The sequence below is a fragment of the Erpetoichthys calabaricus genome, chromosome 7 (genome assembly GCF_900747795.2).
Source record: "Erpetoichthys calabaricus chromosome 7, fErpCal1.3, whole genome shotgun sequence".
Lineage (NCBI taxonomy): Eukaryota > Metazoa > Chordata > Cladistia > Polypteriformes > Polypteridae > Erpetoichthys > Erpetoichthys calabaricus.
This window is the reverse complement of record NC_041400.2, coordinates 107,825,369-107,841,547: the sequence shown is the minus strand read 5'-3', so window position 1 is coordinate 107,841,547 and position 16,179 is coordinate 107,825,369. Positions and strand designations below refer to the sequence as shown.

The 16,179-nt window shown below is 37.1% G+C and overlaps 1 protein-coding gene across 1 annotated transcript in view; it reads right to left on the bottom strand.

Moving 5' to 3' along the window:
- Positions 1-15,623, bottom strand: part of LOC114654612 (peptidyl-prolyl cis-trans isomerase C-like) — a 29,024-nt gene extending 13,401 nt beyond the window's left edge. The window contains exons 1-4 of the mRNA XM_028805246.2: positions 15,355-15,623; positions 14,721-14,834; positions 4,845-4,938; positions 2,109-2,293 (exon numbers count right to left, since the gene is read on the bottom strand). Of these exons, the coding sequence (XP_028661079.1) occupies positions 2,109-2,293; positions 4,845-4,938; positions 14,721-14,834; positions 15,355-15,465 (504 nt within the window). The 5' untranslated portion in view covers positions 15,466-15,623. The remainder of the gene's footprint in view (positions 1-2,108; positions 2,294-4,844; positions 4,939-14,720; positions 14,835-15,354) is intronic.
- Between the last annotated feature and the right edge of the window lie 556 nt (positions 15,624-16,179).

Below are 16,179 nucleotides of genomic sequence, written 5' to 3'. Positions count from 1 at the left end.
TTCAACCGCCAAAAAGCTGATGACTTTTATAGAGATTTAAACATTTCACCTACTTGATATTCAGGTTCATATATAGTTACAGTTGACTTTTCTAAAACTTGTATGCTTTGACACAAACTGAGAATTAATCTTTTCCTTAGGTTTAAAAAGTTATTCTCCTCTTAATTTTACAGGCCGTTTTTGTTGTAATTTGAAATTTAAACAGTCCTCTAGTAAACTACCATCTTAACTGTGACCGTATTTATGTAAGTATATTTATCTATTTGTTTATATATGAGTCTATATTCAATTTTATCACTAGACATAATTAACTTTGGATGTGTTGTTTTTGATCAGATGTTACATCAGTAAATTGCTAGTTATACTACAATAAACAGTGAATGGATGTTTCATTTACGGGTTGTAACCTGGAGTGGTTATGGAAGCTTATACTTGTACGTTGAATTTTATTCACTTTGTTATAACTGTAGTACATGGTATTCATGATTGGATTCTTCTAAAGGATTTTTATATTAACTTGTTTGCAGGATACAGGGCTATCAAAATGACTTTGCCTGTTCCAAGGCTAACTGCAGTCTTGGGGAGGCTGCCTAAAACTACAAAGTGGGATAGTTATTGGTGGAAGTTATCTCGTTCATTAGATTATTTTTCTTTCATAATTAGAACCCTTGATTTCAAAGTACAGCTGTCAATATTGTGTTTTTCTATTTTAATGATGTTTCCTTTTGCCTTGCCTTTCTACCAGATGTTGTACAATTACCCAAACAGCACACATATTATGGCCTTTATTACTTTACTAACATCCTCTCTTATCCTTAAACAATGGTAATAGTATTCAGTTCTGTTGCATTCCCACTTGACCAAGCATATAGTATATTTTGCTTAACTGGATAAGGTTTGACATATCCTCAAAGGATTATATGCCATCATATTTTTCCTTTATAGGAAGACTTAATTTCATATTTGGACAAAATCAGATTGTCTATCAGTGATGACGATAACAGTAATTTATCGCTGATACAAAGTGTGCATCTTTTCAAGGTTTTCCGTCTTCTTTTTTTGGCTGGAAGGAGGGCTGTGATTTAGGTCTTTATTATATCAAAAAGAAGAATTTTTTTTTATTCAGTTTACTATATTCATTTTGCATTCAATATAGACTGTGAGAGGAGTATTTTTGGATTTTAAAAACATAATTATAATAAACAAGACAGTATTTACTAATATATACTCAAAAGCCAAATTATCATATAACATTTTATAAAAAGTTAAGCCATGTCTTACAGAACTACTTAAGAATGCACAGTTTAACTGTGTAGATCGAACAGGTGCAGAGTTACTGTACAGCAATCCAATTTCACCTCAGTTGTTAAATGAAATTTTTTTTATTTAAATACATTATTAATGTGGGCAGCACGGTGGCGCAGTGGGTAGTGCTGCTGCCTTGCAGTTAGGAAATCCGGGTTCGCTTCCTGGGTCCTCCCTGCGTGGAGTTTGCATGTTCTCCCCATGTCTGCGTGGGTTTCCTCCGGGTACTCTGGTTTCCTCCCACAGTCCAAAGACATGCAGGTTAGGCTCCCTGTCTGGGGTTTGTTTCCTGCCTTGCGCCCTGTGTTGGCTGGGATTGGCTCCAGCAGACCCCCGTGACCCTGTAGTTAGGATATAGCGGGTTGGATAATGGATGGATGGATTATTAATGTCTTGTTAATACCAAATGAGTGTGCTGCTGCTCTGAATACAGGTATAGTGTCAGGTACCCTTTCCATTTGTCTCTGAATTTATGTCTTACATCACCAGCAAATATCATCCTTGTAAGAATAAGTTTGATTCCAGCCGATATTCTAATTATATCTTAAATGACTGTCAACAGTAAACACAGCATAATGCCCTGGATCAGATTTGTCCCATATGTAAAATGTGCATAAATGCAGAGACATTATACCCAGTTTGGAAACTTACAATTGATACGTAAGTGCATTGATAGATCAAAATCAGTACTCCCCCATCATGTTAGCCTTTAAAGGGGAATACAAGTTTCACTTCATTATTTCCACTAAAAGAAAAGAATCAACAATTAATTACTAACAGTCTAATTTGAAATGTTATCTTACCATTCCTTCAAGGACCTTTCCAAACACAACATGCTTGCCATCCAGCCAAGGTGCTTTTGCTGAAGTAATAAAAAACTGTGAGCCGTTGGTATCAGGTCCTGCATTGGCCATGCTTACCCAGCCAGCTCCCAGATGCTTTAATTTAAAGTTTTCATCTGGAAAGGTTGCTCCATATATGCTCATACCTAGAATGAAAAAATACACCCTGAGTTTAACTTTATTTCTCTATCATTAAATGCGTATACTATGTGCAAATTTCACTTTCAAATATATAAAATAATTTACGTTTTGTTAAAAATGCACACTTAATTAAAACTATGCTTTGCTCTCATTATCTCAATACAGCACTTCTTCACTTAGCATTACGTTATAAATATAGCAGTGTTTTGCAATATAGATTTGAAAATTATGAGAAACTGTTTTACTGAGACATGCCACTATGCATACAATAAACTTCCGTGTTTCTTGTGTTCATCTTCGCCTTTTATTAAATACCCAACCATTTGAAAGTAGTACAGAAGGAAATATTATTATACAAATTCCAAAAATCAACAACTTTCTTAATTATTGTTCAATTTATTTGAATAAATCAACACAAGCCATCTTCTCCTGTCATTTTATCTTAGATTAATAAAATATTGATTACAAAAAAAACAACAAAATGGCATACATGCATCCATGTGCATTCTTTTATTTTATTTAACAGAACAAATTATACTGTAACATACAATTCAGTCAAAAATACATTCACATACAGTGCAATAACCATTGTATTACAAAAAAAAATCCATCAAACTAAAAACATCACATTACTTCCAAGAACTATATGACAACAAAGACCCAAATATGATACCCCATATACAGTGGAACCTCGGTTCACAACCATAACTCGTTCCAAAACTCTGGTCGTAAACCGATTTGGTCGTGAACCGAAGCAATTTCCCCCATAGGATTGTATGTAAATACAATTAATCCGTTCCAGACCATACGAAATGTATGTAAATATATATATTTTTTAAGTTTTTAAGCATAAATATATTTTATTAAACCACAGAATGCACAGCGTAATAGTAAACTAAATGTAAAAACATTGAATAACACTGAAAAAACCTTGAACAACAGAGGAAATTAACACTGCAATAGTTTGCACTATAGCGCTACCAACCGCTGGCTAAAAACACTTTTTTTAATGAGTTTTAAGCACAGGGAAAAAAATGAACATTTGAAAAAATCTGTAATTTAATAAACCACCAAGAAAAGTAACATTGCAACAATGCACGCTACGAACCGATCGCTGTAAACAGAAGTGAAAACAAAATCAAGTCCAGTGCATTCTTTAACTGCCTTCTCTACCTTATGAGTCCAGCCCTCTCTCTCTCTGGCGCTGCCTGTGTGTGTGCGCGGCTCTCTCTCGCTGCCTGTGTGTGTGTGTCTGTCTCTCTCTGGCGCTGCCTGTGTGTGTGCGCGGCTCTCTCTCTCGCGTTGCCTGTGTGTGCGCAGCTCTCTCTCATGCTGCCTGAGCTCTCTCGCTCTCTCTGTTACTCACTGCACAGGAAATGCACAGGGAGAGACTGAACATGTACAAACCGAAAGGGAAACTGGCTTGTTCGTATACCGAGTGTGTGGTCGTGAACCGAGGCAAAAGTTTGGCAAACTTTTTGGTCGTAAACCCGATTTGTACGTGTACCGAGACGTTCGTGAACTGAGGTTCCACTGTACTGTATATTTATATATCAGCAAGGGTCTCGCTAAGAACCGACAAGCCATTTTACAAAAACTTAAATAAACTCCTCAAAAATCTCACATGAAAAAATCCTGCTGCTTTTCAAGGCCCTCCTACCCCCAAATACATAATTAGTGCATGCCTTAATAGTCTAGTAATGTGACAGATCAGCTGTTGCAATCCTTTTATGTTGCAGTATCATGCATTTGAATAAGGGATTTAAAATAATGATGAGATTAATTGCTATTTGATAGAGCATATGTAGAGCTTTGCATTTATCGTATTTTTAATGAATATGGCTTGTGTTTTCTGACCAACCTTTCATTTTTTAATTGGCTCATTCAGTTCACAGTTGCTGGGAGCAGGTACCTATCCCATATGAATATGAGAATGAAGTAGAAACCACCCTTGGATGAGGCACAACACTTACACATATCCACAGTTACTCACATTGGACTTTTTTTAGAGAAATTCAGTAATCTAACCTCCATGTGTTTGGGATGTGGATGGAAAACCAGGGTATCCAGAGGAAACACCACATAAGTAGTACCTGCTACAGTTGTAGTAAGAAAATATCAAAGGCAGCTGTTCACAACATTCACAATTCAAGTCTTGCCTCAGATTTATATTTAGACAATTTTAAACAAGATATGTGTTCTTTATGTACACCTTTAGCTGATATACAGTACAATATACTTTGAACAAGCTGAAGAAAAATGTATTCAAATAGCTTGGTTCCTTTCCTTTCTAATAAAAAATATCCCGTGACTGCTGAGACTACAATGTGGTGATAAAACCTAAAAATACTACCAATATCCATCTGCATTCTAAGAAATTTAGGGGCATGGAGAACCACAGCAACATTGAGTGCAAAACTGTAATAAATTCTGGACAGTACTTCACAGAACATATTTATGTAGATAACCTAAAACATTACCTTTACTAAAATGTGTAATACTACATTTGGTAAATTTTAGGGTTTCTGGCAAAGAAAAAAAAAAGCATTACCACACCTCCTGTTCCATCTCCAGCAGTAAAATCTCCTCCCTGTATCATGAAATCCTTTATCACCCGGTGAAATTTACTTCCTTTATATCCATAACCTTTCTGCAAGTGAAAAAAATACATACTTATTTTATAATTTTTTCAAAACAATTGTAACATGATGCCATATTTAAGGTGCTACTCTATGATTAGTATATATGGTATTTGCACACCTTTCAGTTAAGTGTCATAAATGTGATTTAATTTCAGTTAATGACATTTGTACAAGACAAAACATGTATAAGAGGCCATAAGAAGGCTACATTCATTATAATTATTGTATATATGGAATGGGTAGATGTAGTTGCTGGCTCGTAAATCTGACATTTATTTAATCATTTTACATACCCTGTGGAGCTATTTTTGCCATGTCAGCCATGTCTTTAGCTTAATCCTGCAGCAAACAATTCTGCATTTGCATTCTCAAATTGCAGGTTATAGCTCTCAAATGAAAATAGAGAATTAGCTTAAAGAACTTCTGATATGCAATTTCTTAGTCCAAAACATAAAGAAGTACTAATCTAAGTAACTTTTATGCCTGCAAAAATGCTAACTCCTCAGCAACATACTATGCTTCTGAAATTTCTGCAACCATGATTTCCTTTGCAAACACTGATTTAAAACTAAAATCAAGTAAACATATGAAGCAAAGATATCCTAAATACACATTTTTTTACTATTAGTAGTAGTTTATTTACAGCATTTAATTTTTTAGAAGACTGTGTTGTAACAATTCATGGATTAGGCCAAACATTTTTGTCTAGCTTATACATAAAATTGTTGACACTACTTAATTTAGTGGTTCCCAAAGTGTATTTTCACATTAGTAGGCCCAAAAACTGCCCAGGCCAACTGAACAATCTGAAAGGTAAAGAAAGGAGATTGATTTCTTAGAGATTATCGGTCAACTCCACGAGTCAAACAAGGAGATATTAATTTCCAGCACTTTCCCAGAACTTCCAGGCAACTTGGGACGTCTGCTTTACACAAGTATGACAGCTATTAAATTTGGCACTTAGAATTAGAAACTGGGCTACATCACGATGTAGAAGTTTAACAGAAGATACATGAACCAAAAGAACAATGGTAAGTCAGCACTTTGTGCATAATACAGTTATATGAATTTTCTTATTAATTTATGCTTGCCGATTGTTGTGAGTTGCTGCTTTATTTCTTAAAATTGTTTAGAATTCTTCGAAAAGGTGAACTGTTCTCCAACTTATCTCGTGGCTGCCTTTGAGGTATTCAGACCTCAAATATTATAGCCTCAATGTAAATACAAATGTGAATGACATCGTGTTTTAATTTACTGTATATTCAGACTTTTTTATTTCAAAAACAACATTTTATGATGTTTTACTTTAACAGTGCTTATACTGCATTATAACTATTATGTATATACTAAGATCTTCCATTTAGGCATATGTTTGTTGCTTTTTCATCCAAATATGACCTGCACTGGATTGTTACCTCATCTATGATTGATTCCTGCCATGTGCCCAGTGTTGTCTGGATAGGTTCCAGTCTATTGCAACTCTAACCTAGATAACCAGGTTAGTGAGTAGGTACATTGTTGTTTTTCTTTTTATTCAGTCACAGCCTAATCCCTTTCACTAATTAAACACATTGCTTTATTAGCCTCCTTCAAATATTTTTTTACCATACAGTAGATACAACGTCTCTGTAGTTCCTATAAACTTTTGTCTGGGTCATGTTTTAACAGGTGTTTACTGATTTCCAGATTTTTAGCTTCATGCTTTATTCAGTTTCTTACCCCTGTTTTTGAAAAGGTTTACTGATTAAACATTTCTTGGCATATATTTACTCAACTATTACCACAAATAAAATCAGCAAATGTCCATCCATCCATTCATTTGTGTTCTGAAATGCTTAATCACAACTTAAGGTCAATATAAATTATAAATGTGTGTAATATAATTTCATATTTACCCTAATAAATGATTAGCATGTATTCTACATGGCATTATGTCACATTTCCTCAATTAAAAGAAAGGGCTAAGTTGATCTACAAATAATGTAAATAGCATGTTTACTACTTCTCAAGCCCTTTACTTGACCACAAATTAAAAGAGAGCCTCAAGTTACTGAATTTAATTATAAATCACATAATTACTGCATATGTTTACTTCATAAGACATGCTTCAGCACAGACTACAATTTCAATGTCATCTTTGAACTCTGGCCTAGACCACACAACACATCTCATAAAATTGCCTTTAAGAAGGCTCAGAGTGTACGCTTTATGGTCTATGAGTAAATGCCAATATAATGCACTAAAAAATGCCCACTTGATTACAGAGCTAGAAATCCATAAGCATTTTGAAGCATCTTCACTCGTTATTACTCTTCCATTTTCTTAAATCGTTAGTCTAGTACAAGGTCATGTAGAATCAATGACCTTGCTGGCAGGAACACGTGCCATACTTAACACTAGAATTACCAGAGCCTACGAAAAAACTTATAGATCCGTCCCACCTTAAATCGCTTCACACTTCTCCATCAGCGTCTTTTGTCCTGTAAATTTGTTGATAAGCAGCAAGCAGTCTACTATCACATCCCCAACCGCTGCACAGTTTTCACAGCTCAAATCTGTTTATCTGCATGTCAGTTGCTTGGAGTTGTATAGAGTGAGAAGTCAAGCAAAATTACACCTTTTATAAATACTATATCGTTATTTGGAACACATGCATTTCATGTGTGTTCCGTGTCTACAATGATCTATGTAAACACATCGTTAAAACAGAAACGTTTTTCATGTTTTAGTAATAATTGACAAAATGTAGACATGAAGTTTATAATGTGTGAAGCCTAAAGTCCAAATATCAAAGGAACACTTTCACAAGAGGTACAAATATAACAGAATAAATGCGCTCAGTCAGTCTGTAACTGCCGGTGTAAATGTGTGATACTTGTAAAGGTTAGCTTTGTTTTGTTTTTTTTTTTAATTCAGTTCCATTCTCTGTCGCATTCACGATTCTACCATACCCCCCTCCCCATCTGACACTGCTGTTTTCACATAAAGACGCGCTACAGCTCAAATGTTATTTATTTGGATCACATAAAGACGCGCTATAGCTCAAATGTTTTTATTTGGATCACATAAAGACGCGCTATAGCTCGCATGTTATTTATTTCGCCAACGCTACACCTTCCAGATCTAAACACTAGCGTGGTGTATGTGCCCAAAAAAAGTCTAACTGCATTCTCGTACCATTACTCGCGTACTGAAGTGTCAGCAGGTATTTTTCGTGACATTACACGTGTAATTTGTGAGCATGCCTTTGGCGATCAAACAGAGGAAGCTCTGCAGTTCACTGTTGACTTTATGCTGTAGATCTGGCTCTTACATACAAAGGACGGTGCATGTGCCCAAAACATTAACATTTATATGTTACTTACATACAGTAAAAGCCAGAGCTAATGTTATTTACCTATTTACCTTGAGTTATTTACTTACATGACGAGGGTTCTACATCAGATCAAGAATGTACTTTTGCCATCGCTGTATTTTGTATATGTACATGGGAAGCACTGCACTCGAGACTTTACGCTGTAGGAAGTAAGTAAATAAATAAAGGTAAATAGGTAAATCGAATGTTATTTACCTTGAGTTACTTACTTACATGACAATGGTTCTACATCGGATCTGGCTTTTATGTAAGTAACATATAAATGTTAATGTTTTGGGCACATGCACCGTCCTTTGTATGTAAGAGCCAGATCTACAGCGTAAAGTCACAAGTGCAGAGCTTCCCATGTGCATATACAAAGTGCAGCGATGGCAAAAGTGCATTCTTGATCCGATGTAGAATCGTCGGCATGAGTTGAGTATACCTCTGTTATAGCGCGTCTATGTGAAAACAGCAGCGTCAAATGCGTTGGCGCGGGGAGTTGGGAACGTGAACACGGCTGAGAGAATAACAGAATAGAAAAAAAACAAAGCTATCCTTTACAAGTATCATAAATTACACCGGCTGTTACAGACAGGAATCAAATGTATGTTTTTATTCTAAAATAGTAAGAACACGAGCAGCTCAGTTCTCAAAACGGACTCACCCGGGATCAAACCCGCGAAGCTTTGATTACAAGTCAGCAGCTGATACCGTTGCGCCACTCAATCTGTTGTACCAATTGCGTGTCAATGTCGCAGGTAAACGCGGGTTGTTTTTTTGCAGTTATATTTTTGAATAAAAGCTCATTTGTTCTGTTATATTTGTACCTGTTGTGAAAGTGTTTCTTTGATATTTGGAATTCAGGCTTCACACATTATATACTTCATGTCTACATTTTGTCAATTATTACTAAAACATGAAAAACATTTCTGTTTTAAGGATGTGTTTACATAGATCTTTGTAGACACGGAACACACATGAAATGCATGTGTTCCAAATAATGATATAGTATTTATAAAAGGTGTCATTTTGCTTGACTTCTAACTCTATACAACTCCAAGCTACTGACACGCAGGTAAACAGATTTGAGCTGAGAAAACTGTGTGCCGGTGGGGGATGTGATAGCAGGCTGATTGCTGTTTGCTGCTTATCGACACATTTACAGGACAAAAGACGCTGATGGAGAAGTGTGAAGCGATTTAAGGTGGGATGGATATACGAGTTTTTTCGTAGGCTCTGATAATTCTAGTGTTAATCACAACGGAGCACTTGGATTTGCTAACCATCCTAAATGCATGTGTTTAAAAAGCTGGGATACCTACAGGAGGTTCATGCTAACAGGCTGAACAGAAGCAAGGTCAACACGGAAAGTGACTAAATTGGAAACAAACTAAACTCAAATCTCTTTTGGGTGGTAATCCACTGTGCCACACCATTTCCTTACAATACAATCAAATTCTCAAATGAATACTAGGATACAGATTACTGGATTGATCATTCTTGGTTGCTGTCACTTTCAGTTGCATTGTATACTTATTCACCTGTGCAACATAAAATGCTTTCTAACCAAATATTCATAATTTCTCTCACCTTAGCGTGGTCAAGCCAAACAAGTAGTTTAGATAACAAAGAAACCAAATGGATGAACAGATGCTATGAGTGGGGCAACCCCACCCATATAGACCAGCTTGTCACAATACTAATACACAGCTTTGCTAATTTCATCCATTCATCCTTCTATCCTGCCATTACCTGCACCTTCTTAATACAGTTCAGAGTCACCGATACTTTTGTATCTTATCCCAGTAACAAGGGGCACAAGGTAAAAACAATTTTGGATGGGGAACCAGCTCACTACAAGGAATATTCATAAAAAACACATACACATAGGGCCAATTTAAAGTCACCAATTCACCTAACAACATATGGCTCTACTGAACTCAAAATGCAAAGACTAAGTATGAATACAAGTAATGAAGATGTCAAACTAACAATAAAGTCCATTTACAACCCTAAATTAGACTCAAATTAAGAGAATGGTTACAAAAACCAACAGTTACTTTAGTCCTTAATCAATGAGCCCCTGTGCAATGTACGTCTAGGTGTTGTATCTTCAATTAAAACACATCTCAGCTACAGAACCTCATTAACCTTACACAAGTATGGAGATGCCATGCAGACTCCACATAAACACATTAACCCACATTAGAATCAAATATCAAATGGACACTTTGGGTTTGTGGTCTGTTTTAGACTCCCACAAAACTACTATTTTTTCAAATTTTCAAAGTTCATAAGGTTTTCTTTTTGTTCTTACATCCAAATAAAATTTACGAACTGTTTAATGTTTAAATATGGAACAGGATAATGATGGCATATAAAAATACTTTCACTTATTTGGTTTATGGTTAAGGAGACCATAAACACTTAACAGATACAACTGTCTTACACATGTAATTGATTGCTTGGTCAGCAGCAGGATTATACATTACATCCATCCATCCATTTTTCAACCCGCCGAATCCGAACACAGGGTCACGGGGGTCTGCTGGAGCCCATCCCGGCCAACACAGGGCACAAGGCAGGGAACCAATCCCGGGCAGGGCGCCAACCCACCGCAGTTATACAATACAATACAATACAATTTATTTTTGTATAGCCCAAAATCACACAAGAAGTGCCGCAATGGGCTTTAACAGGCCCTGCCTCTTGACAGCCCCCAGCCTTGACTCTCTAAGAAGACAAGGAAGAACTCCCAAAAAATAAACCTTGTAGGGAAAAAATGGAAGAAACCACGGGAAAGGCAGTTCAAAAAGAGACCCCTTTCCAGGTAGGTTGGACGTGCAGTGGGTGTCAAAAAGAAGGGGGTCAATTCAATACACAGAACAAAACAAATCCTCAATACAGTACAAAAATATGCTCATATGCTAATACCAATGTATTGTGTGTCCAAGTGTCTGTGGAACTCAAACAAAGAATTGGCAAGTAAAAATATTTAAACATGCCATGGAATTTGTAACCAAAACTTCCAGCATGACTATATGAGAAACAACAACCCTACAGGAGTTTCAGTTTATGACAGAGTTAAGTGTGCACAGAGAACAGACACCCTTAAAACTGTGGTAAGACAGCCCCCCGTACACTGACAGACAGACACCGAATGTCCAAAGCACACACGTTTAATGGCTTCTTTGTCTTTAAACACCACATAATGCTCTAATCAGCTCAACTCAGTCCCTTCTTTTCTCTCTCTTCTGCTTCTCTTCTGTCGCCTTTACTCCGCTCCTCACAGGATCCCCAGCCATCCGCCACAAAAGACAACATCAGTCCAGAGATCAAAAACTAACCATTGATGAAAAAGGCCAAAATTGGACAACATATTTCATTCAGAGTAACAAAGGGCCTTCATCTACCTAGCTAAAATCTAAGTACTGTAATGGAGCACAAGGAGATATTGTACGCCAGATAACAAAGATCTGATCTATCTTGACATTAATGTGGTGTAGCATCAAATGACCAAATAAACTCTACTTCTGTTTGTGTAAAAAATGGAAGGTATAGACAAAGCAGGCTAAGGAACACAAGCACCATAAAACTGATAAAACCTTTGCCTGAGAGGACAGTGAAAAAGCAAAAAAAAAAAGAAAAACAGTCAATGAATCTATCCTTATAGGTGTTACTGTACAGGATGGCAGCAGCATGTTTTTTCTTACACTTGCTGGATTTTTTTTTCTAACATAATGTTATTTAAATGCTGAACATCAGAATAGTGGTGTTAATTTGGTACATCCCTTCGTTGTAGCACTGTACCCAACTGCAGATAGGTTATTAAAGCAAGATAATGTTCTATTAGGGCGGCACGGTGGCGCAGTGGGTAGCGCTGCTGCCTCGCAGTTGGGAGATCTGGGGACCTGGGTTCGCTTCCCGGGTCCTCCCTGCGTGGAGTTTGCATGTTCTCCCCATGTCTGCGTGGGTTTCCTCCGGGCGCTCCGGTTTCCTCCCACAGTCCAAAAACATGCTGATTAGGTGGATTGGCGATTCTAACTTGGCCCTGGTGTGTGCTTGGTGTGTGGGTGTGTTTGTGTGTGTCCTGCGGTGGGTTGGCACCCTGCCCAGGATTGGTTCCTGCCTTGTGCCCTGTGTTGGCTGGGATTGGCTCCAGCAGACCCCCGTGACTCTGTGTTTGGATTCAGCGGGTTGGAAAATGGATGGATGGATGGATAATGTTCTATGCCACAAGAAGATAAAGTTCTAGTTAGTTTCCAGCAGTAGTACATTTTGTGGTCTCAGATCTCAATCCAAACGAACATCTGTGAAATGAAATGGAATGAGCTAGGTACAGTGGAGATCTGCCAAAAAGCTAATGTATAACTGTGGGGAGTACTGGGTCTGCATCACTGTGTTTCTTTCAATATCTTGTTGAGTCCATCCCCAGTGAAACTGAGTAACTCTAACAGCAAATGGGGAACCAACCATAGGTGAAATGATCATTTAACATTTTGTCAACAGTAACATTTTGTTGGTAGATTTTTCTGTTGTCAGTTATTTATGTACATTTTCAAATTGAAAACTGATACTTTTAAACGAACTTTAAACCCTCACTCTCAACTTCTTGGACACAGAAACAAACTCAATTAACACTGCCACAGTACAGTATCAAGAAATACATAATAAAATAATTTTCCATGAACTAATAAAAATGTGAAATGTTTGGCATCACAAAACTCTAATTTTAATGTCAGTTTTCACTTTTTCGGAGTAACCAAGGAATGTTTCAAGGAGACACTGCTGCCAACAGAATTAAAATTTGGGATGTAATTACATTTAATAAATTGCTAATGGATGGATGTATCGCAATATTTACAAATAAAACAATCTTTCTGGCAGTGGGTCTAGTATTCAATATGAAATCTGCTTTTGTGTCATAACTTATGATCTTCCAATGTGTGCAAATATTTATTGAATGACAACTCTTGACACTGTGTGACCCTGAGCAAAAAACTTCACACGTTTGTGCTTCACTTGGAAAAACAAAAGAATCAGAACCAGTTATATCTCAAATGTTGAAAGCTGCTTTGGATAAAAGCTCGGCCAAATAAATAAATGTAATTGTAAATGAATGTGATATGTCTCTGCCCTCATCATGCTGTTATAAATATTACCATTTGACAGCAGTTTTTAACTACAATTGAATTATTTCTAATTCCCCTCATATCACAGACTTTACCTGCTGTGCTCAGTGCACACTTGGGCCAACAGTTCAACTCCCTACACACTGTCAATGCTAGTTGTTTGTCCTTTAACAATGACACATTAACCACAATTAAAAATGTGTGGCACATGCAAGATTTGCCTTTGTTTGTTTTAATGACTTTAAAATTGCTTTTTTAAGAGCACGTTCAGTGTCATTAATTCAGTATTAATATTAGTCACCCTGAGCACCAAGCACCTTCATAATGACCACAGAGCTTATGGTGTATTTTATAAGCTGTAATTTTCAGCTAAGCTGAGTAATCACTCTAATATTTACCTAAATGACTGATTATTAAAATATCAAGTTATTGAAGTCCTAGAACCAAATCACTATGAGGTAAATCAAAGTGGCCACTTGATGGAGTTAAATAGCATCATGTTTCAGGTATCAAAATAACCTACAAAGTAATTTCTTTCTCAGAAAAAGAGAACTGCAATTCAGCAGATGAGTATTTCTGTCCAGTATCAGCAGCACTGTAAACACTCACTGAACTATCACAACAAAAACAAGAGCTCATAATTGTAGGAGTAATTTTATTTGATTGCTTACTGAATTAATAAGTAGAATAACCTCTGCATATGTTGAAACATGCAGGGCTCTTTAATTATACCATCTGTACAATTTTTAAGCTGTGGAATGCAGCCTTAATTCACCTACGCAGTTTTTATCACCCCTAGCATTTGTGGTCATTAGATAAAAAAGACTGGCAATTAACAGTTAAAATTGTTTTATGTTTAACTATAACTTGCAAATAACGCATAACAATGGAATGAAATGCTTCACCCTGAGGACAGCATTCTGAGTGTAAATGTCTAGAAAACTCGTCAAAAATAATATTGTTGTTCAAAACTACAAAAACTATTATTGGCTGCTGCTTGCAATTAAGAAGTAAGAAACTTTGCTTTTTGATTTTGACAACTTGATTAAAACAGTTGAATAAAAAAAAAACAGGCAAAATTATTTTTTTAAGTGTAAACAGTAACAATGAATCCATATCTCACTGTCTGATTCTAGACAAAACGTGGCACAGAAATGAAAAATTTAAATTGCGGCTGACTTTTCATGATCTGTAAGAGATGAACACACCAGCAGGGCTTTCTCTTAACTTCAGTGCTATTACAAACTTCACAAAAAGGTGTAAACCTTAAGACCGAAGCGTCGGGTCTGTTAGTACTTACCTCGCCGGTCCCCAGGGCTATGAAGTTGTTCACCGTCCGGGGCACAACTTCTCCAAACACCCCGATTACTATTCTTCCCACCTCGTGTTCTCCCACTTGGATGTCGAGAAACACCTGCAGCGAAAGCACATGAAATATTTGTCATTCTACAAGCGAACTACACGCACACCCCCAGTCCGTCGCACTGCAGCAGAGCCGCAACGCCTTAGGCCGCCTGACCGTGGACACCCTTCAAAATGTGTAGCTACACATATGCAACGTGCAAGTAAAACGCAAGAAAGAAAGAAATAATAATAAAAAGATCTCGTGCATACGACACACATAGACACAATGCAATTGTCTGGACATGTCGTAATGAGCTTTTTCCAGAATAGGTCACCTTACGAACACGCCGGTATTTGAGTGTTCCTTTATCTGCATGTATACTTTACACAGTTTATTAATGCAATGATTCTGAATGTTGTCGAGAATTTAAGAGGATGACATTCCCTTTTATCAAATCTCAACTCCTTATACTGTACATTTCTAGTCCGCACACGTTAAATCCAACAAACATAAAATGTAACTACATCTGGCAAGAAGGCAACCCGTCCGAACCCAGCGCGACCGTCCCGTCCCTCGTAGAAATGCCAACCTTTGCCGTTACTTTCGGTCCTCTTTTCTTTTTGCTGCAGCTAACGTCTCCGGGAATGGTAAGCAGGAAGAAAATAAAAGTACACAGGCTCAACGTCGCTTTCAGTCCCATTATTTAAAATGCTGAGGTGGGATGCGCTGACAATTCCCTGACCCTTTCCGTCTGACTTGTTCTAGAAATGTTAACTCCTCACAATAGACTTCCTGCAGAGAGACAGAGAGAGAGAGAGAGAGAAGGGAGCGGAGGCAGATCAGAGACACCACCTCTTTCCAAAGGCTTCCGAGTTTTCATTTCATGGCAAGTAAAGGATTTGGCTTTAACACCAGCCCCCAAACCGCGCTGCTTTTGCAGTTACGTCATAAGGAGAACGTAGCGGAAGGAATGGTGAACATAACATTTTGTACAGATGTCATTACCGACTACAAGAAAACTCTTCTGTCTGTTAAAACTTTAAGGAAGTTTAAAACTGAGTAAGAAGGTTACATTAATGGAATAGTTTGAGAACTAAAGAATTAGTCTGAACGAAAGCCGGTTGTAAATTGGACTGGATGGAAATCAGAAATGCTTTTCATTTAAGAAAAAGCGTGCGTGGAATAACAAATCATAAACCAGCAACGGCTCTCTATCCGACACAGGAATCAGTCTTTGCTTTTTAGAGACAGCCGTCTACTAGTCTGTCCTTGTTGTCAGCAAGAGCGATCCACCAGTCCTTGGATGTTAGAGACAGATTCGGGAATTAAATCTCAATATAAAGCTATATGCAATTTCCAAATGTAGTATAACGACTTAACTTAAAACAACAAAGTGGAGTTTTATTTACGCACA